Source organism: Sebastes umbrosus, chromosome 9 (assembly GCF_015220745.1).
Source record: "Sebastes umbrosus isolate fSebUmb1 chromosome 9, fSebUmb1.pri, whole genome shotgun sequence".
In the NCBI taxonomy this organism is placed as follows: Eukaryota; Metazoa; Chordata; class Actinopteri; order Perciformes; family Sebastidae; genus Sebastes; species Sebastes umbrosus.
Genome location: NC_051277.1, coordinates 20,316,769 through 20,339,797, shown reverse-complemented (window position 1 = coordinate 20,339,797; position 23,029 = coordinate 20,316,769). Strand labels below are relative to the sequence as shown.

The 23,029-nt window shown below is 40.5% G+C and overlaps 2 protein-coding genes across 8 annotated transcripts in view; one reads left to right on the top strand and one right to left on the bottom strand.

The window, feature by feature from the left end:
• Positions 1 to 4,229, top strand: part of LOC119494420 (NACHT, LRR and PYD domains-containing protein 1 homolog) — a 42,948-nt gene extending 38,719 nt beyond the window's left edge. For 4 of the 7 annotated variants that reach the window (XM_037780280.1, XM_037780281.1, XM_037780282.1 and 1 more), the window contains one exon: positions 1,515 to 1,673. In XM_037780280.1, coding sequence (XP_037636208.1) covers positions 1,515 to 1,658 — 144 coding nt within the window. In that variant the 3' untranslated portion in view covers positions 1,659 to 1,673. Of the gene's footprint in view, positions 1 to 1,514; positions 1,674 to 2,747 lie in introns of those variants that run through there. The other 3 variants (XM_037780284.1, XM_037780286.1, XM_037780285.1) reach the window with 2 other exon arrangements.
• Positions 4,230 to 5,938: 1,709 nt separating this feature from the next.
• LOC119494422 (alpha-1A adrenergic receptor-like) lies at positions 5,939 to 21,331 on the bottom strand. The gene is made up of 2 exons (XM_037780287.1): positions 19,180 to 21,331; positions 5,939 to 7,144 (listed from the first exon to the last, which is right to left on the bottom strand). The coding sequence occupies exons 1-2, from the start codon at positions 20,126 to 20,128 to the stop codon at positions 6,582 to 6,584; spliced, it is 1,512 nt and encodes a 503-aa protein (XP_037636215.1). The 5' UTR covers positions 20,129 to 21,331; the 3' UTR covers positions 5,939 to 6,581.
• Positions 21,332 to 23,029: the final 1,698 nt, after the last annotated feature.

The following is a 23,029-nucleotide window of genomic DNA, read 5'->3' as shown; positions in this document are numbered from 1 at the left end:
CCACAACTTGTTGTTACTCTGCATTTTCTGTAAGGAGACAAACATAAGGATTAACAGAGCCACGCTAGCTGTTTCCCCCTACTTCCAGTGTTGATGCTAAGCTAAGCTAACTGTCTTCTGATTTACCGGACAGACATGAGTGGCATCGATCTTCTCACCTAACTCTCATCAAGAATGCAAATAAGCACGTTTTCCTTCATGTCAAACTATTCCTTTAACATACCATGTCCAGTAACTGTATCTTTTGGTAAAATACAGCCCCAATATTTGTCTTTGTCTACCTGTCTGAAGATCTCTTCAATATAATTTAGAACAGTGGTTCTCAAACTTTTTACACCACATACCACCTCAGAAAATATTTGACTCTCCAAGTACCACCATTATGACCAGGGTCTGGCAATTATTTTTCCTGGAGGGCCACATGAGAAACCCAGATTGTTGCCGTGGGCCAAACAAATTCTGTCAAAAGTAACCTCTATTTTATCACTACATTAATTTATAGAAAACATACTGCACACTTATTTTTCAGCATTTATTATACTGAAAATCTCTCCAAACAGCATGTTATTAAGAAAATTACATTATATGCAGTTTTTTTTAACTGTTTGTATTTTCTTACACGTATAAATCAATCCAGGTCGGTGTCCCATGCGCGCTCGCGTGTGGCTAGAGACCCCAACACAAACTACACAGACGCACCAAAGTTATATCTAGTGAAGTCGGAGGGCGTAGCTTTGGTCTCGAGGGCCGTAGTCTCTGCTGTCCTCTGCTCCTCTTCCTGCCTGCCTTCACTCAGCTCGCTCCACCTCACGTGCATGCGCGTACACTACACACTGCAGAAGAGTTAGTAGCTCTGAGAATATCTAGTGAATGTACAGTGGACGTTTGTGCAAAAATAACTGCTGCAGCTCCTCCAGACCTTCAGAGGTTTTTGGTGGCTTGTGAAGTGACGGGGCTCCGCAGCGAGAAACGTTGTCGTCTCTGACCGGGTGCCGGTGTCTCCCCTGTTCCTTCTGACCGCGGTCGGCAGGCTGAGGCAGGAAAAGCCAACACTAGGATCAGCAGTGATTCATGGAGAGACCTTCGTCTGGTCAGATAACATTACTGCCAAGCAGGTGAAATATAGAGTGATATTGTGGTTTTAGCTGACGTGTGTCGCCTCACTGTTTTGAGCGATGCCCAAGCACGAGCCTGACGCTGACTTTTGTTGACTTAACAGCCACAGGTGTCGCTGTTAACAAGCATTTCTGATTCTTACAAACAGTCCCTTTAACAAAACAGAGAATCACCCAGCATGCCAAAATACAAAAACATGTACTGCAGGTCCAAAAAGCCCTATTTTTCGGGGCAGGGAGGATATAGCCTACTGTACACAGTACTGTGCTGTACTTTGTTATTGTTATCTGTAGTAGTTGTTTGCATAAAAACACACAATTCAAATGCTTATGATCTTTTAAATATTTGCTTTGATTAAAATTTTTTAATTCTGCTCCTTTTATATATTTCTTTCACAGAAATTGAAGCTCATGTATGAAGGCAGTGACCCAAACTTCTTTGAAGTGTTCATTGAAAATCCAGACAGTCGTTTCCAGCTCACAATAAGACATGGATCTGAACCAGTGTGGACCTGTGCAATTCAAACAGGTCAGTGGTTATAGAATAATATTCTGATAGTGTATTTAAGATACTTATGTAGCACCCTTATTTAGTTAAACTGGCTTTTTAGTGTCTTGTGTTTTGAATGCAATACATACAACCACTAAATATACACATTTTGTTTTTCTGCATTTATATTTCAGATGACTATCAAAACACTGGTGATATTCAGGAGAAGTATGGTAAGACACTGTGGCTGGATGATGGCCAATTCAACTGTTATCAGGCTATTAAATAGGCGTTATCAGTTGCTGTAAGCACCATAAACATGGATTATTAGGGGCCTACTACGTTTACTACGTTGTAAAAGTGAAAGCGAAACTTAAAAGCAACACGTTCTAACACTTAAGGTTTAGGCAACAGAACCACTTAGTTAAGTTTAGGGAAAAACATTGTGTTTTTGTCTCAAAATATCTACGTTTCAAAAGTGAAAGTGAAACTTAAGGTTTGTGAGCACAAAGATAACTACACATTGTTTTCACACAGGATGCAAACCCTGGTCTCCTGGGTGAAACTCCTGTGTTTTATGTCTTGTCCATCACCCCCAACCTCCATGTTATAAGGATACCACAGCGACTGACTTCCGCTTTTGCTCGTATCATAATTACTACGGCCGCTAGAGGTCGCTGTCGTCTTCTTTTATACCTTCTTTCGGTGATCTACCATGTGAATAGATGCTAAAACCTACTAGTAAGTGTAGTAAGCCCCTATTGACCCACATCTATGGTGCTTATAGCGACTGATAACGCCTATTTATTAGCCTGACTTATTGGCTGGTATGAGTATTTAGAAGAACTATAAACTTGTTTGAAGTGTCATAAGATCTGCAGTAGATCTTTCACATAACCATTGATCATCTTGGTAGGTATGTTTGGTATGACTGGTGTATATTAGCATTAATACAGTAATAGAGCGTATGGTGTTCTTCACAGAACCTTGAGATGTGAATAAACAGTAACATAAATAATTTGTATCCACATGGGCCACACTTGTATTACAGTGTAACTAAATGTTTTTATCTGTGCATCATGAACCATCTTAAGAGCCCCAAAATTGAGTTGTTTCATTTTTTTCCCACGTTCTTCTTCTAGAAGAGGCGCTTGCTAGAGTGAGGCCTAAACTTGTGGAGAAAATGTCCAGAGAGCTGATTAATCAGCTGCTGGATGACCTTTTAGAGGATGGCGTCTTGAGTGAGGGGGAGAAAGACTCGGTACTTCAGGAGAACAACACCACTGCAGACAGGGCGCGCCGCCTCATCGACATGGTGAAAAACAAAGGACGTGAAGCCAGCAGGAAGATATTTACTCACCTTCGAAGCAGAGACCCTTCACTCTCCGCTCAGCTGGGGCTGCTCTCTGGCCCGCCTGTTTAACCAGGTAAGGTCTGTCTCAGCAGAGATGGTCAACAGTAATGAACCAGGAAGGCTTATTGTTTGACTTCAAATGTTTCAAGTGAAATATCGTTTTGAACAGTAATCTGATAGCAGTGATATTGTATTTTTGTTTTTCCAGCAGTGTTCAAAGAGAGAAATCCACACTCATCCCTGCTGCTGATGCATTGTGGGTAGAGAAAATGAAGGCACTGTGTGTGACTTAGGCCCTGTCTACACATATAGGCTACAGATATTTTTAAAAACAAATATTTTCCCTTCCGTTTAAAAAAAAAAAAAGAATCTGTCCACGTGACCTTCGTTTTGCAAAATATCTCCGTCCACACTCGAATGCAAAAAAGACTTCAAACGCTTGCCGTAACATTTACATGTCACCACAAGTGAGATCACAAGTTAAGGGTCAAGGAATTTTGTTACCACCCTTCTCACTCCGTTTACTTCAGCTTCATTACAGTCAGTTTGATGACACTTATTGTCCGTGGGTGGCTGGGATTCCTGTATCTACGTAGACTAAACACGTCCACGTAGATACAAAGTAACCAGAGTTTTTAAAAATCTGCACCTTAGAAGGTGTGAGCCAAAACTCTGTTTGCGTGTGTACGAGAGGCCAAAACGTAGAGGAAAACATCTGTTTTTAAAAATATCTGTGTACGTGTAGACAGGACCTTAAATGCATTGAAAGCCATGATTGTTTTTATTGTTAATATGTTCAATCAACTGTAAGCAATTGATCAAAGCTGAACTAGTCAATATTTTTGTATTTACAATGGGTAAAATAATGTGAAAGTTGTTGCTTGACATACCCACAGTTTCCAGCTGCACACGCAGCTATTTTCACTGAAAAAGCTTTAATAAACTCAGCAGAACTAGCTGGGGTACACATTGCAGATTAAGCTGCTTAAGAGCCTGATATTAAGAGAAGGTGAAAACCAAAACATATATGTAAAAAGAGAGTGAATAATGGATTTATTTTATTTATTTAACCAGGCAAGTAATTAAGAACAAATTGTTATTTATAATGGCGGCCTGGCAAAAGGCAAAGCCTCTTGAGGGAAGGGGGTAGAGGCTAAAAAAGAAATATCAAAAGTTAAAAAGACAGAAGCACACATCCAAACATGTCCATCCAAATGTTCACTTCTATGAAAATGAAGCATTGCTTTTTTTTTTTGCTGAGGGAAATTAATCTGCAAGACGAAGAGCAGTGACTTAAAATTACAACCATTCCTAGCATTTACTTGAATTACTTTGTTTGCAATAACATCATTTTGTAATCAGATTTTAATAAATATATTTTTTTTTATAAAAATGCTTGACTGTATTTTTTAATCTCCTCTGGTATCACTATGATAAACAGTATTCTTACAACACATTAGACAGGTTAATGCTACAAAATGAACACAAATATATATATAGAGTCTAATGGTTGATTTGCATAAAAAACAAACACAAAAGGCAAGAAGGGTTAATGAGGTGTTCTTCCTCAACTCAGTCAAGCTCATTAGAGATTTAAAAAAAAAGATTAAAAGACAAAAAATGGCCACTGATGGGCCAGAAAGTTTTGCTTTTACCAGTTGTGGAAAAATATCTGTTAAGGAGAAGATTATTCATGTAGTTTCTGGTATCTGTATGACCCTTGCCTCCATGGTAAAGAACCCACCCTTTCAGTGGACCCCATGGGACCTTATTTCGGAAAAAATATGAATGGTAGTCAACGGCTAGAGACAAATATTTTGTCAATTTAAAAGCCAATTTTGCAAGTCAAGAAAGTCGCAGTTTGTCGTAGTATAATTTAGTTTTGTGTGAAACCGCTCCGTGAACTACATCTCTCGTCTTGCACAATAAAACATCACCAACACTAGCTAGCTAACTAACTTAACTATGTTCAACACACAAATGAAACGTTATCTTACCTGATGTGTTTTGTCCAGTGACTCCTGGTCTTTTTATCAGCCGGGAAGTGAAAGAACGAGCGAGACCCGTTGCTGGTTTGAGTACATCCCGTTACGAAACACACAGGCATCATAGCTTCAGCGAGAGAGACGTCACTACGCGACTTTTAAGTGTGTAGTCTTTTTGTAATTCCGTATTTTCACCAGGTAGTATCGAAACTTCTCCAGTCAAACGATACCTGCAATTGATCCATTTTCTGCTCAGATCTAGAAAAAATGACTATTTGTATGGTTTTAATTGCAACCAATAACCACAAGCATTCTTCGATTTAATGCGATGTGCAGTGCGGCGACGATTAGCTAGCCAGTGGGACACGCACACAGTTTCCATTCACATGATGGGTACCGAATGAAGTACTCTATTGGTATCGGTATCACTTTAAGGGTATTGGTATTGGTACTGGCATCGTCATTTTTTAAATGATACCCAGCTCTAATATCTCGGTCTCTGCTCACCACTGCTCTCATCGGTGGGACAGATGAGTCACTCGCTACTGATTGGTTATGACAAAACAGACTAACACTCCTTTCCAACAAGAAATCGCCTGACGTCTAATAACGCCACCAGGCCTCTAACAACGCCGCAAGTTGTCTAATAAGGCCACGAGTCTTCTCATAACGCCTCCAGGCATCTAATAACGCCTCAAGGTGTCTAATAACACCTGAATCTGGTTTTATCCAATATGCAGATTTCTGTTCTGAAAATGTATGCAAATTAGCACATATTTAATAAGATAATGCCTCCTTTGCAAATTTAAACATAAAATTTCAGAAAAGTTGTAATACAAAAAACAATTGTCTTACTGTCAGTAATCAACTGGGGAAGTTCCATGGTGATATCGATTAGTTAAGTGTTTTACCCTATTCACCTGTAGGTGTCTCCCCTTAACATCTATGATCATATATAAAGGTGCAGAGAGAGAGAGTTTGCCTCCACGCAACATTTGATCAACATTCTATGTTTATTCATGTATCGATCACATTTCTAAAGAACTTTTTGAACATCAAACATACAAATAAAATGATATCCGATGATTGTGCGGCACAGCAGATAAACCAGGTTATACTTTATTTCCACAACATACCATGAAGATATCAAGTGACTGCAACAGAAAGGTGATCATTTGCCTTATCACACATTTTACATGAGTCATGTTGTTTGTCAGTCCTTTTTACAGGGTAGACATGTTTTTTTAACTGAAGGGAAGGCTGTGCTGGGTTTCTGAAATGTTTCCTTTTTCCTTCCTTGTTTTGTTTAATCAAAATTCATGCACTAGTGTCTTTCCTGTCCCAAAGAGGGCGGTGAACAGTGTCTTGAACCCTATTGAGAGAAAGCCTCCTGTCTATGTCAACCACAGACACAGTTACATAGGACAAAATACCTCTGATACAGCAGCATAGTCAATACTCAGTTACCTTCACCTCACATTGACCACTAATGACAACAACAATCCACTGACTGATGAATGATCATGGGACCATGTACAGTGAATGCAGCAAACCTGTGAAATCCTACATCCATGCTCTGTTTGTGACTTTAATCCCTATGAGGAATGAACGAGTTACATCTCAGTGAGACTCAGCAGTCACACTCTGTCATCAGGCACCATGCTGTCTTTGTTGATCCCTCCCTTGTCTCTATTCTTCCCAAAGGAGAAAGAGAAAATACCACCATGAGTCTCTTCAGCTGGCTTCCCTCCTCTTCCCTCCCCCCTCAGAGCTGCCAGCTGGCAGTCTGTGGGGCTGCCAGGCAGCAGGTTGGGTGAGGGAGTTGGGGTGTTGTCCCCCCAGATGTATAATGTTTCCCCTTCGGGGCAAGGTTGGAGACCCCTGCTCAGGTAGCTGGGGCTCGGGCTGGCTGAGGAGGGCAGAGTGCGCTGGCTGCCGTTCAAGCAGCTAGAGTTGTGATCCGTTGAGCCTTTGCGTGAGTGTCCGGAGGAGGTGAAGTTGGAGGAGCGGTAATTGTATGCCCTCCAGCCGGGGTGTTTACGCTGGTGCCACTGGCATCGTAGGATGCGGATGAAAGCCAGTTTGAACTCGCGGTTGTAGCAGGGGTAGATGATGGGGTTCAGGCAGCTGTTGAAGTAGCCCAGCCAGAAGATCACTTTGAAGAGGACATCAGGTGGCCGCAAGTTCACATTAAAAGACCCTGGAAACAGTAGAATAGAGAGAGAAAATGGAAATACTGTCATTAGTGGCTTTGTACAGAAACCTCAAATTAACCCCTTAATGGTGCTGGAAACTGTTTCTCAAACAGCTCCTTACTATGATGGGATCCGACATGAACACAAAGTGGGGTAGGCAGTATGTTTTGGCATCATTGGGCACAAATTCCATAATAACCTTTCAGCATATTGTAATTCAAGTACTCTGAGAGAAACCAGACTTCTGCACCTCCTCTTGGCTCTGTTTCAGGCTTTAGAAAATCTAGCCCGTGACGGGAGACTTTGACCAATCACAGGTTATTTCAGAGAGAGAGCGTTCCTATTGGCTACTTCTACTATCGGTGCTTCGTATTTCCTCAACTTTTCTCAACATGGCTGCCGGGTCACAAACTTTCTCATTTTACAGCTAAACAGTACACTACAAGATGTTTCTGAAAAGATTTGAGCTGAGAAATAGGCATTACAGTAACAGAATATTGATTCATATTTGATCAGCGCTGCCTAGTTTGACCGTTTGATCAGAGTTCGCGATTGATTGCGATGTCTGTGTGTATGAAGCAAGGAGGTGATTATCTTAGCTTAGCATAAAGACTAGGAGCAGGGGGAAACAGCTAGCATGGCTTTGTCTGAAGTTAAAAAACAGGCTCCACCTACCAGCACCCCTAAAGCTAATGTATTGAATCTTGTTTATTTAATTTGTATACAAGAAATGTAAAAATGAGATCTTGTGGTTTTAGGGACATTATGTGCTATTACAGTATGTGCTCTGTTTCTTGGGGTTCCACAACCAGCAGAGACTCCTGACTCCCCTTCCCCCTGCTTACAGTCTATGCTAAGCTAAGCTTATCACCTCCATCTCCGTACTTGACATTGATCACACACTGACCTGGTAGACCTGTCATTACAAACACACATTCTCATAACTTTATTTCAAATGTTTAGTGGAGATCCCAAAGATATCAAATATATCGGGCAGGATTTTGGGAAAGTGTGTATAAAATGATGCATGAAACATATTTCCATTTGATGGAATGGTGCAGCCATAAAAAACATAGACAACGTCTTTTTTTTAATACTTTGTTTTTTTACTACAGTTTGGGGCCATTGATGAGTGTCTGTCGGCCTAGTTTATTCGTTGAGTCCTGCAACGTCGGGTGTACCCGTGTCGGAATATTTTCGTCCGATTCAGCATGTTGAATTGGCGGCGGCGCCCGTTTGTGAGAGAAATCACTCTGATTGGCGGTTCAGCTTAAATGAATCAGTGCACGAGAAAAGAAACGGAAAGCAAGCAAACGAGTTAAGTGGAGGGCACACACAGAAGGCTCTTCTCATTTTTCATCTTCAGCTCATCTGATCATTCCAATACACGGATATTTTTACGACATGGCCATCTGGAATGAAGCTAAGTGGTGAGAGAGAGTGGTGTGAAAATGGTCAGCAGACGCCGCTTTGTCTCATGTATGTATCATATCAACGGCTTGTATAGCCGCAGTCCTCGGCCTTCTGGTTTCCCTTTTTGAATGACAAATGCAGGGCAGAGTTATTTCCTCTCACGCAGGTAGTCGGCCATCGGCTGTAGTCTTTGTGGTGTGTTCGAGCGTAACTTTTTGGCCAAGACGAAGGCGACGTGAGGCGACGCAACTGGTGGCCTTCGTCGCTGTTGGTTCTTTGATGTCTGGTTGGCGTATCTGGGCCTTACAGTAACATGTTGCCGAGTTGCCGGCCTGATGTGAAATATTGAAGTAGCTGATATAGACAGAATTCTGAAATGACACTGATGAAGAAAATGTAATTCAATGTGGATCAGTTACATCATGGCCGATATATCCGACCTGTTTAATAAGGGCAGTGTCGGATCAGTGCATCCCTGCTCATTATAAATTGAGTGTGAGTCTTGCAGTTTATATTTTACCCAGTAGGTGGCAGCGTTGCTTAAGAAATAACATCGGGCTTTACAGTCAGACTGCCTGCAGAGCGGATGTGGAGCACAGAAGACCCAAGAGCACAGCCAATGCCACATGTTATTTATCATTAAAGAAAGACCTTGTATATAGGAAGGCGTTCAGAAGCAGATAAAGAGCTCCCTTTTCAAAAACCAGTGCAGCCGCTCTGTTACAGTTCATGTGGAGAGCCTTCATAAGAATACAGAGAGAGTGGCATGACTCTGAATTCCCTTTCAGATAAATACACTGTGGGAGATATGCTTTGCTTTGAGCAAAGGGCAGACAGTTGAAACGAAACGGCACCTTTTCTCTGAGAGTTTATGCAGGTCTCACTTCCACATAGCTGAAGTTGTGTGTGCATAGTGTATGTGTGCATTTGGGGAGGTACTATGTCGTCTAAGACTCTACTTTTTCCACAATTAGAGGCAATCCTAATGATGGAAGCGACAACATTACAAAAGAGTCTGAAGGTTTTTTCATGTATGCTAATGAGTTGAGTTTGGCTCGTGTTAAACTGCAGTAATCTGCCCTTGTGGCCGAGCTTAAACAGAGGAAGAATATTTTACAAACTAATGAGGTGAGAGGGGGAAGCCTGAAGATAAAAACACAGCAAGTGTGAGAGAAAGAAAGACTTTGTGTGCTTGTGTGTGGGCAGACGTGAGTAAATCTGTGTTTCTTAACACCAACCCACGTTATTAAATTAATATCACATTGCTGGAGAGACTGAGGGTGCTCTATAATCTCAGGCTTTCAAGTGTGAAATTAGCTCTGGTAAGATTTTATAGGCAGACAAGCACCTGAACACACACGAATATCACATCAACTGCTTTAACAATTATTTCAAGCAGTACAACTTGCATTATATAATACATAACCAAAGGGAGTTGTATAGTTGTGTTCACTTTACGAGTTGGAAATAATCAAAAACATCCCACATTGTTTTGGTTTGGTGCCATAAAAACTTGTGTGTGAACCTGCAGCTATGCAAAGTCGACCTCACAGAATCCACAGAAAACACGCATGCACACACGCACGCACGCACGCACGCACGCACGCACGCACGCACGCACGCACGCACGCACGCACGCACGCACGCGCACACACAATGCTCCTGTCAATTTGTCAACCCAGAGGAAAGTGATCGTGCAACAACATGAGGAAATGTCACTTCCAGCTTCCATTTAGTGGCCCCTAAATGGCAGCACTACAATATGAGTGTCCCGGTTGCCAGACTGTGAGATATGACTAGAGTCGGCTATCTGAATGTGTCTTGGCCTCCTGTACTTTAGATGAATGGGTCTCTTCTTAGTGGCTGGTATTTTCACATGCTATTTTCGCTTCTGGACAGCCGCTTAAATGTGGTTACATAACCGTGTGAGTTACGTCTCTGATTGGGATACAGAGTGAAATTAAAACTTGGTCAATCGGTTATTTCTCTCCCCGTCTCTCTCCTCTCACTTTGTCTGACTGATTAATAACTGATAACTTTTCTTTTATTCTGGTCTAGTAGATCATAAATGTAGAAAATCAGAAGAAAAAAACAAGCTGAGCTTAGCATTTGTACATCTATAACCCTCAAATGTTTTGTGTTTTTACATGATAAATGACTAAAATGATATTGAGCTAATCAGTGAATTAAGCTTATTGTATAGCATATTAATTGACCGATTAATCAACTGAGTTTTTCAACAAGATAACTGTATTTCTATTATATAGTTAATGTAATTATAATGGTAATGCTCTTGAGTAGACAGCTGTGTGAGGCTATTATACCAAGATCCCAAATGTCCGAACAATCATAAATATAAATATGATTAATTAATACATAATATATAAATATGTCTGTGCTCTGTACTAGGACTGCAAATTGATATGTTTTCCAATTTCCAATTTCCAATTCTTCAGGGCCAGCTTAAGGCGTAGGCCATATAGGCTGTCGCCTAGGGCGCCACCTTCTGGGGGACGCTAGTCGCCCTTTAATCACATCTTATCACAAAAGTTATGTCATGCAGCTTTAATAGTACTTGTGTTTACATATTTGTTAATAAAAGTGTAAATTATAGTGGAACTGAAACACTTTTAAGCCAACAATATCAGGCACCAATTGTATATTTATACTATAATAAATACAGTTATTTATGAAAATAAAAATATTAATTTTTGTCTTAAAACCATTGTGATGTCTGTTGCAGTTTACGGGTCTAGAGTTAGGTTTGGGAATCTGAATTTCGCCTAGGGCACCGAAAGGGTGAGAGCCGGCCCTGATATGTGACATCACATTGTCTGTTTTGCTCAACCAACAGTCGAAAAAACAAAATATATTCAATTCACAATGAGCTAAAACTGACAAAAGCAGCAAATACTCACACTGGAGAGGCTGGTACCACAGAATATTTTGGCATTTTTATTTGAAATTTTACTTCAATGATTAATCAGTTATCAAAATAGTTGATTCATTTTCTGTCAAATTTACTAGTCAATTAACTGAATAATTGTTTCAGCTTTATTTCTATCCGTGACAAATTTATGTTATCTATCTGTTTCTTTCTTTTCTTTTCTGCATTTTATTTATAAACCTCTCAGATGGGCTTCATATCTGCACAGGCAAACACAGCTGTGTGTCTCTGCCTGCCTCCCAGAAAGGCCCCAATAAACATCTAGAGGCCCCGACAGAGACCAAAAGGTGCGACGCTGTGCCTCCTTTCTACATGAGCGCAGATTAAAAGTATAGGAAACACAGAAATAAATCCGGTTGACAAAAGACCTTCCTGTAGCCAGATGTGGTATATTTTTGTGTGTTTAAGTTTTGTGTGAGCGTTTGGGGTGCATGCTTGTCCCTTGAAGAGTGTTTATGTTGAAAGGCTATAGTATAAAAACGGAGGAGGATGCGAGACAATGGCACAGAGATAACCGTGGGAGGGTTATTGTTGGTGGTCTCGGCCCTTCTGTTAGGAGAAATGCTTGCACCTCCTTCCTGAGGACAGGCACACGCACACACATCTCACTATGAAACACAGGAACATCTTAACAAAACAAGGCATCCTGTTATTCTCACTAATTGGAAGTGTCGATGCCTCTCTGTGCCATGTAGACAAACACACACACACACACACACACACACACACACAATCTGCTCTCCTAAAACTCACACATCCTGTTTCATAACACGCCCAAATATGATTAATATGTCTTGATCTAAAAGGGCAGAAGTTATTGCCCTCGCAGATTGCTTTCAATGAAACCATAGCATGAAGCTATTTTAGGGAAATTGGGTTGACATGCCAGCGCCCCTCACTTTCACCCCCGCTGTCCTGTGGCCCCTGCAGCTCAGATCTGCCACCTCCATTCTTCTCCATCGCTTTGACACTTAGCAATCTCATTATTTCTCCCCTTCAAAAACCGTTTCAATTACCCCCGAGTGCAAGGGGCTGGCAGAGCTCATGTAACAAAAAAAACCACACATGCACACACACACTCTCTCATGTGAGATGCACACATGCACAGTATCTCCTCTGAAAACACTTCTACATGGAAACAATTGGTTAACACCTCAAAGTGTTGGTTTTTCTCACACATGGGCACACTGCTTGCACCAGTTGCTAAATGCGAGGCCTTCACAGGACGTTAGTGCCTGCGCTGGGTGTTAAAGAGCCGTGGGACAATGTGTGCAATGAAAGAAGACGCGTAGTTGGGAGATGAGAACAAGTGGAAGCACCTAAATGTAGACGAGTCCCTCCATTGAACCCTCATATTTTAAAAGCTAAAACAAAAACATATTTCTACACTTTATGACAATGTGTTAATGCTTATAATAGTTCTGTTTCCTTATCTTGGTTTAGCTTTGTTGTCTTTGTTTACCTGTATGTAGTCCAGTGGTGGAATGTAACTAATTACATTTACTCAAGTACTGTACTTAAGTACAATTTTGAGTTACTTGTACTTGAGTATTTCCATTTTCTGCTACTTTATACTTCTACTTCACTACATCTAAAAGATGCACTATATTTATCTGACAGCTTTAGTTACTTTACAGATTTATATTTAACGTTTATAATCTGAATCTAATAAAAACTAATAAATGATGATATATTGTTGTAGATTAAGCTACCCAGCAGCTAAGTATTTAAAGTTTGCCACACCATAACCAACTGCAATATTAATGCGATGTATACAGTACAGCAATGCATCAATAATTATAAATGATTTATTATTCTTATTTATATTATTCATTTTATTTTGTCCTTTATATCATGATTTATGATAAATATTATTTAAAAAAGTTCATGTTCCTGGTTTAGATAGGTATGGAGACTGGATTCTTAATTGAATATATATAATATATTTTTGTATTTGCTGTATTTCTTTCTAAAGCGTGGGATAGGAGGAGAAAAGTAACATACGATAGATAAATTCCTCAGACTCTTCTGTCATGACTGGATCTGTGTATGTGTCTTGTGCTTAGGGAGCTGTGTTTGTATATCTGCAACTGTTTATTTGTTGTATTTCCATGGTGGGATATATCCTGGAGCATTATTTGTGGGAGGTTCACGTCTGCGATCATGTCTGGATAATGTTCATGTTTGGATGATGGTAGATGATGGTGGGCTAACATGCAGGAATGTTTGTTTTATTGTTGGTTAATGTGTCTGAATAATCCCATGAGAGATGGGTTACGTAAATGACCAGACACGAAAATAAATTATCCAATCATTCATTCACTTCTTCCACAACTGATGACTGATGTAGTCGATTAATCAATTAGTCGATTGACAGGAAATTAATTTGCAATCGTTTTGATAATCACTTTATCGTCAATTGATTGTAATTTTTCAAGCAAATTGGCCAAACTTTCACTGGTTTCAGCTTCTAAGATGTCAGGATTTTCTGCTTTTCCTCGTCTTGCATCAAACATAAAAAGTAATATGAAGACATCCTCTTGGGCATTTTTCAATATTTCCTGACTTGTTTTACACCAAACCATTAATCAATGAATCAAGAAAACTGGCAGATTAGTTAATAATGAAAATGAGTTAGTTGCAGCCCCATGCAGCTGTATGTTTACTTTATAAATGCATCTTCCTGTACTTTTGTTTCCAGCTGTGAGTGCAGCTGTAGCTGCTGATGACTGAAGTCTCCTTCAGTGTGTCAACTTGAGTCGGATTTTATTTACTTGTTGCGTGATCTTCTCTGGTGTTTCTTTGAAGCCATGCTTGTGCTTATAGTATTATAAATATTCTAAACCTTTTCTATTTTAATAATCAATTTATTTATTGTTTTTTTTGTTTTGCTTGTTACTTACAAAAGTAAAACCTATAGTTTTTATGACTGCTCTATAACAAATATTTAAATATTTTGTGCATAATTCCCCATTTCCTTGTCAGTTAGCATGAAATACATTTTATGTTTGGAAACTTTGCTATCTGGACTAGAATTTAGATTAAAGTCCTCTGTGTCTGAACAATGTTTAGCTGGTCAACAGACTGTTGTAATGGAGACCTGCTGGTGGGACAGGTGCAGCTTGACATGTGACAAAGAGTGTCAGTGAGAATAAATTGTTGTTGTCAAAGATGAAACTGCTCCATCTTAAAAAGCCTTTTTTGGTCAATCTCTGCTCTAGTCTCTGGTTATTGCTGTGCAATTAAAATGCTACAGTGTCATTTCTTCATAATTTGATACAAGAATGTGTTCTGAAATAACTTCAAGTTTAGATATGTCCCCCTTACTGACAAACAACCTAAGTTAGTCAGCGCTCAGTGAGTGTGTGTGAAACTTTAAGCAGCGTTTTGTCCGAGGAAGCTCGCCTGGAGCAACACTAACTTAAAAACTTTGATGTAATGTTTATAATCTTGAAGTCTGTATACCTTACTTTGCTCCAAGTTAAAGGCGTAAAAGGAGACGTGCTAATTCAGAACCTGAAAAAGGAATGACTCTGGGACTGGTTGGTAGCTGCATGCTGCAAAGACAAGCTGTTTACAGAGTAGATAGGTCAGGTAGGTCAGATCAGCTGTGGAGGAGAGAGTTCACATATTTCTTCAAGCTGCACATGTTTTGAGGGGTCAGAGGTCATAGTGGATGTTCTCTGGCAGCATTCAGCCTCAGTTTCCCCTTTGCTGGCTTTTAAATTCTTTTAAAATCTGCAGCCACGCTGACACTCAAAACACACACGAACATAACGGCACATGAACATAAACACACATACATCCTCCAAAACTCTTCCACACATAAACACAAGCAAAACACATGTGCCATCCGCTGCCAGCGGCGCGCCCCACACTCATACCGCCAACCAAACCCCCACATACGTTACATGATATCAGTGACAGTGTGCAGAGGAGGGAGCAGGGTAATAACAAGTGTGAGACAGGAAATCCCACTCTGTGGGTGGAGGCTAATGAATACTCAGGGAGCAACATGAGGAGAACCGCTGCCCTGTCACACTGTCAGTATTTAGGTTCACACCAAGTTTATAATAGTTTTGAATTTTCTATTAGTTTTTATTCTATTTTATTTTTGACTTTTCAATTTTAGTTTAGTTTAGTTTTAGTTTAGTTTAGTTTCAGAGCGTGTTTGCCAGTTCTAGTTTCAGTCTTTCAGAAAGGTTTAGTTTCTATACATTTAGTTTTGGGCTGACGATATCGTATTATCATCGCCCTCGCGATATGAACATGCGCGATGAACACATTGCAAAAAGCTGTCTGAAACGGGAGGGAGGGAGGAATGACTGATATTGACTGATGTCTGTGTTCTTCAGTCTTTCTAAGGTACACTCAGTATTTTCATGTCAGGAATATGATTTATTTCCAGCGAGATATTATATATAAACAGTGAGTTTATATAGTGACTTTGCTGTTGTAAACATTACTGTTGCTGCTCTACAAACATTTAGCCTAGTTATATATAAAATATATGCATATGTGTAGCTAATATGCACACTTCAGTATTTGTTTATTTACCGCAAGTCATATCGTCACCGCAATATTAAACAATGTTATCGCACATTGCAGATTTTCCTCATATCGTGCAGGCAGGCCTAATTTTATTTTAGTTTTACAACAGTTTTAGTTTGTTTTTGTTGCTACATAAACAAACAAAATACATGGTTAGAGAACTGTGTAGGAATGGTCGTAATGCTTCGTACTACTTTAGTGTCCGATGTGAAGCAATTGCGGCATAGCGCTGTCTGCTGGAAGGTCAAGTCCGTTCAATTTCTGTGGTTCAATGTCACCAGAGTTGACGGAAATTCATGCTGTCTTCTTTTGTCGGATATATTATAGCTAAAAAAATAATACTGAAATGAATTTACCCTCATTTTTATTAGATTTGTATTAGTTTTTTAACCAAGCAATATTTTTCTTTCTTAAAGGATATAGTTTTTATTTAGTTTCAGTTTACTAACAATATTTTCACTGCTTATTTTTGTTTTAGTTTCAGCTTTAGATTACTATAATAACCCTGGTGCAGACGAAAGTCAAACAAGAGAGCAGGGGCCAAAACTTAAATTGAAAAACAACATTTCCTACAAATCCCCTTTTGGAAATAAGGAGGCTCCAGTGTTGAGAGCAGTCTCAGTGTCCTGCTTTGACATCGTGAATAGATAACTCCACTATATATACACATATATATGGTAGATTATTTTGGAATTCCCCATTAGAAAACTGGTGGACTTGTTTGTATGTTTTTCTTTCATGCATCTCTGAGTCCACTTAAGGTTGCATGTTGCTCTGTCACAATGCATCAGTATGCTGCACCAGAGACTGTACAGAGAAACGTACCCTCGGGGGGTTTCTTGGCACTTTGTTGATTTGTTACATAAACAGGCCCCTCCTGATCCTCCCGTCCCCCCGCTACTGCTCTCTGAAGCCTCTCAGATCTGAAAATCAGAACTTTGGAAAATTACATTTGTTAAGTGCCTTTTGGTATCTCACTAAGAAGAACGCCTCGAGGCAAAATGATCCCTGCTATGTGACACTGTGATCCCGCCCCAGGTAGTGATGTGTGTCCATGTGAGGAGGTGATGAGCTGCAGCTCGAAGCCAGGGGTGTAAACACATTCCCATATGACCACAGTAAATGCACGCAGGCCGATGCCGACACACACACACTCACATACATATACAACCACAGTGGGATATGGGATCAATGCCCTGATCATCCAAAATACAGCAGTTCAATGAGCCCTTTTGCACAGATTCCATAAAGACTCTTTGCCACGGCACGATTTCACCACAGAATATATTGTTTAAGTTCCTGTGCAGGTTTTTAAACAACCATGACAGCAGGGTGTTGAACGCTTGCCAGCTTCATTGGCATCAGGGAGCCCCGGCAAGCCCCTGAATAAACCAACCAGAGCAGATATGGAGGCCACCTACTCTTCACTTGAGACACTTGAGGTATTTGTTTGCACTAGCAGATTAACTGAGATTCAGGGAGTAATGCAAAGATAACACTAATAATGTTTGGATAGGCTTGTGAACAATTCCTTCTCAGACTCTGAAAAACATGTTTTATCCCATATTACAGGCCCGGAGTTTAGAGATCACAACATCAGCGTTGCCTTCGGCATTGTAGGGCTGGAACATTTTGAATTTGGCCCAAATTCAAAGTCTGTATCATAAAATATGATGCAATCTAATTTAATTACATAAACAGAGGCTGTGAAGCCAGAGAGATGATGTAGATCCACTCCTGCTGCTGCTATATATATATATTGAATGCTGCAATAATATATGGGTGATGTTATTTTGTAGGCCTATAAATGACCACTACAGTATATCAAAGCCCACTCATAGGTGACAATTCAGAGCAGTAAATGCTCCCAGCTATAGATCTGATTTACAAAGCCTACAGCTTTTAACTGCCTCAGTTTATAACAGACCACAGTATGAGCTACACTGTAAACAATTGCTGTCAATTTACAGCAGGATTTCAACAGTATTAACCTGTTATTGCTAAAAACAGTGCTTTACTGCTAATACAAAAGAAAACCTGTTAAATTACGCTCATAGGCCATTTTTTAACTGAACTATAATGCATTCTTAAAAAACATCACTTTACTGCTGAACAACTGTCTAAAGTATCATCAGTAACAGTTTTTAATTCTGGGACCTGATCTGCACATGTGAGGCTTGTACATTGTACATGATTGTAAAATCAGTGAATTAGCTTTATTGTTCTTCACTCACATGTTGTTATGGTTTGCATTCTGTGCTTGTAGCCAGCTATAGACACACATTTTGGGAAAAGTGTCAACAAGTCTATTATAGCCTTTTTCCTAACAAGTGCTTTTAATTGTATTTTGTGTGACTATTCCTATCTCTGTAACCTGCTAAGTATATTCATCTAGGCAAAAAGTAATGTTTATTTAAATGTATGTAAAAAATACAACCTAAATAGATCATTAAAACAAATCAGTAAGATAATGTAAAAGAAAGGTGAAAAACAGCTATATAATGTATCTTTAAACATAATTAACTGTAATATACTGTGAAATTAATAAAAATAAAATGTATTTTTTTGTCTAACACAGCACCTACAGTGGAAATACAAAAACAGAAAAATCAAAATGAAGTGAATATGGAGATTTCTAACGTTGCACATACAGTGAAAATACAAAGCAAGGAAGTCAGTGAACCTATCACAAACATATCTACTGAACTTCATGAGGAAGAAAACAAGATGATGTTTAAATATGTGTCTGTACCAGAGAGTGAAATGGAAATGCAGACTACATCGACATCTGAGGTTTTCAAAACCAGCCGCTTCAGTGGAAATACAGAAAAGCCAAACAGAAGTGGACAGCACAAAGCTGTACATTTCAGCGACAGTATAATAATGTTCATTTTACAGTAACATAAAGGCAACCCTGCTGCCAGTTCTTTACTGTTATTTTACTGGGAAATTCTTAGAAGTGTGATTTACAAAGCCTGCAGCTTTTAACTGCCTCAGTTTAACTTCCTACAGACATTTAGATGACTGTAATATCTTTTCTGCAGGTCTCATAAATTAAATATAATGATTTTAAATTGGAGTGGATTGTGGGGAGGTGTGAGGTGTGTATAACAGACCACAGTAACCTACCTATGGGTAAGGCGAGGAAGAAGGGCAGCCAACAAAGCGTAAACATGCCGACCACAACTCCCAAAGTCTTTGCAGCTTTCTTCTCCCTGGAGAACTTGAGAAGTTTCACCGTGAGGGAACTTCTCGCTTGGTGCGCGCGGCCCTGGCTCTTCCCACCACCTGTGCTCGAGCTGCCACCTGTCTCCTCTTGCACCTGAGAGCCCTTATGGATCCTGAGAGTCAGCTCACCTGAGTTCATCCTCTCGCGCATCACACCTGCCTCCAGGTTCTTAGTGGTGCGTTTGGCCACTATGTACACGCGGCAGTACATGACCAGGATAACGATGAGCGGGATGTAGAAGGAGCCCAAGGAGGAGAAGAGTGCGTAAAAGGGCTCCTCTGTGATTGGGCACACCGTGTCGTCCGGCGACGGCGGCTGCTTCCAGCCGAACAGAGGACCGATGGAGATGACCACCGACAGCGCCCACACGCCGAGCATGGCCAGCAGAGCCCGCTTCTCCGTCACGATGCCCGGGTACTGCAGCGGGTAGCTCACCCCGATGTAGCGGTCGATGGAGATGACGCACAGGCTCATGATGGACGCGGTGCAGCACAGCACGTCCACCGCTGCCCAGATGTCGCAGAAGATCCTGCCGAACACCCAGTAGTCTAAGATCTCCAGGGTGGCGGACACCGGCAGCACCGTGGTGCCCAGCAGCAGGTCTGCGATGGCCAGGTTGATGATGAAGTAGTTGGTGGGTGTCCGCAGGTGCCTGTTGCACATCACCGAGAGGATGACGAGGATGTTGCCCGCGATGGCGAACACGATGAAAGCGCCCAGGACCATGCCGAGAGGGATGGCTCTGGTGAGGTCCAACTCGGTGTGGTTCCCACCGGAGCTGTTGGTGAAGTTGAGCTCCGAAGAACCATTTTTCCACAAGTTTGTGACATTGTCAGTGCTCAGACTCATTTTGTCTCAAGAAGTCCTCCATAGCAGGTTTCTGAGCAATTGTAACAGCACTTCACTAAACATAAAAAAAAATCTTAAATGTCCTAAATCTGCATGGTTAAATGCAATCTCGTTTCCAAATCAGAGAAAACTGTTCACTGTGCAGTCCTCATGCAGTCCTCCCTCCACTCTCCTGAGGGCTCAGCTGTGAAGTGAAAGAGGCAGCAGTGATCTCCTGCCTCCTCTGCGACACACACAGCTCTCCCATACTGGCTTACTGACCAAACATATACCTAAACACGAGCCTATATACGACCCATCGTTCCATGAAAAACCGTGACTCCACAGAAACTCCTGGATCATTTTACGCATCTGTGTGGGTTGGAATTGCGCGTTTTAGGTGAGAAGCGCCTCTTTGGTGCCTTCTAGCCTATTTGTTTTTCCTCACTGTGGGAGGGAGCTTAAGTGGACAATTATAAGACCTTTGTGCCAAAACGACCTTAACTTTGTTCATCTTTTAGTTTGAAGTCCCTAAAAAGGGCACTGTGCTTTAATGGCAGTAGAAAATAAGATAATCTGTAACACAAAAACATGACTCAGGTACAGTATGCTTGAGCATATCTCAGTGTAATTACCACTGGAATCTGCTCATGTTCAGGCAGGCAACTTAAAAGGTTAAGTCTAAAAATTCAAATTGATTAAGCCCAAAAGAACCATTTTTCCACAAGTTTGTGACATTGTCAGTGCTCAGACTCATTTTGTCTCAAGAGGTCCTCCATAGCAGGCTTCTGAGCAATTGTAACTGCAACTCACTTCACTAAACATAAAAAACTGTCCTAAATCTGCATGGTTAAATTCTTTGTTTTGCAAATTTCGTTTCCAAAATCAGAGAAAACCGTTCACTGTGCCAGTCCTCATGCAGTCCTCCCTCCAATCTCCTGAGGGCTCAATGGTGAAATGATCTCCTGCCTCCTCTGCGACACACACAGCTCTCCCATACTGGCCTGTTGACCAAACACATACCTAAACACGAGCCTATATATGACCCATCGTTCCTTGCAAAAACCGTGACTCCACAGAAAAACGCACAACATTTGGATCATTTTACGCATCTGTGTGGGTTGGAATTGCGCGTTTTTTGGTGAGAAGCGCCTCTTTTGGTGTCTTCTAGCCTATTTGTTTTTCCTCACTTATGTGGGAGGGAGCTTAACTGGACAATTAAAAGACTTTTGTGCCAAAACGACCTTCACTTTGTTGTCATCTTTTTAGTTTGAAGTCCCTAAAAAGGCACTATGCTTTAAAGGTCCCATATTATAAAAAAGTGAGATTTTCATGTTTTTTTTTTATTATAAAGCAGATTTAAGTTCTATATAAATACTGTGAAAGTATCGAAACACTCAATCCACAGGGAAATACACTTAGCCCATATTCAGAAACTCTGCATTTGAAACAAGCTGTCAGGATTTCTGCCCATTTGTGATGTCACGAATATACAATATTTAGACCCTTTACACAATTTTAAACGTAAACATACTAAATGTGTCCCAGTTTATTTGCTGTTGCAGTGTATGTGAATGTCATCAGCTGACAGGAAGTACACATGGACCCAAGCTGTTGCCTAGCAACGCAATTCTGTTGCAATTCTGTTGCAATTCTGTTGCAATTCTGTCAAAATGCGCTTAAACGGAGCGTTTCAGACAGAGGGTAAATACAGGCATATTCAGGCCAACAGTAAGAGGAAAATATTTTTTTTTTGAACATTACAGCATGTAAACATGTTCTAGTAGAAACACAAAATACAAGTATGAACCTGAAAATGAGCACGATATGGGACCTTTAATGGCAGTAGAAAATAAGATAATCTGTAACATAAAGACATGATTCAGGTATAGTACTTGAGCATATTTCAGTGTAATTACCACTGAAATGAGATCTGTTCATGTTCAGGCAGGCAACTTAAAAGGTTAAGCCTAAAAGGTCAAATTGATTAAGCCTAAAAGTAGATAATGCAATCACATATCCCCTCTGCTGTAACAGGCATTTCTCATGAAATAGTTTCCTATTTTGGTCAAATGCAGAAGTTCACTTTGGATCTGAGCTCCGTTAGTGAGGAGTGACTGATTTAATGGGCCGAGTTCAGACACAAGCACATTCCTGAAACCGAGGTTCCTCCTGTTTAAGAGCTTTTCCCTTCTCATGATGTAACACTGAGGACAGACAGGCTTCTAGCAAAAAGTGTACTCAGATAACCTGTCACAGAATAGACACTTTTATGTTCTATGTAAAAAAAAAAATCTCTCTTACAAGCTACAGAATGTTTAAAGGTGTTATTATTCACTCACCAGACTGCACTTTATAGTCTTAATCAGCTCTGACTTCATCATCTTTTTCCCCAGGAATGTTTATAGCTTCATGGCCTACCGTAAATTATGGAGAGACGAAAACATACGGAAAAATTAAATGTGCTGTTTTTTGGGATGTTCTTTTGGCTGATGATTGATGATGTGGTGAATAAAAGTTGAATTGTCATGAAATTTAACAGCTTCTTCACGGCTAAACTGTAACAGCTTAGGCCCACTTTATACCCACATGTGCCCCAGGGTGTGGGCATGGTGCGGGCCCATTGTTCCCACAATGAAATGAATGAGAGAAGTAAACCCTCTGAAACTTGCTAATATTTGCAACCCAAATATGCTATTGTCATCTAAGTGCAATAAAGATAAAACACTCTGCTTAGTGTGGACTGCCCACTCTTTGGGCTGGGTGTGGGCTGAACCACTGGGGCCCCACCTGAGCCCCAATGTATGTGGCCCACACGTGACCCGCATTTCACAACGGCTGCCCACATAGGGCCCTAAAACAGCCCTAACAGGTCATGTTTGCTGGGTACCACCTCTTGCATATTCAGAAGACTTAACAGCA

Excerpts from the sequence above, each read along its gene's own strand:
- LOC119494422 (XM_037780287.1), bottom strand. The coding sequence starts at position 20,128 with ATGAGTCTGAGCACTGACAATGTCACAAACTTGTGGAAAAATGGTTCT. Across the intron at positions 7,145-19,179 it reads CTTCCTCGCCTTACCCATAG|GGTCTTTTAATGTGAACTTG; the intron begins GTAGGTTACTGT and ends TACTGTTTCCAG.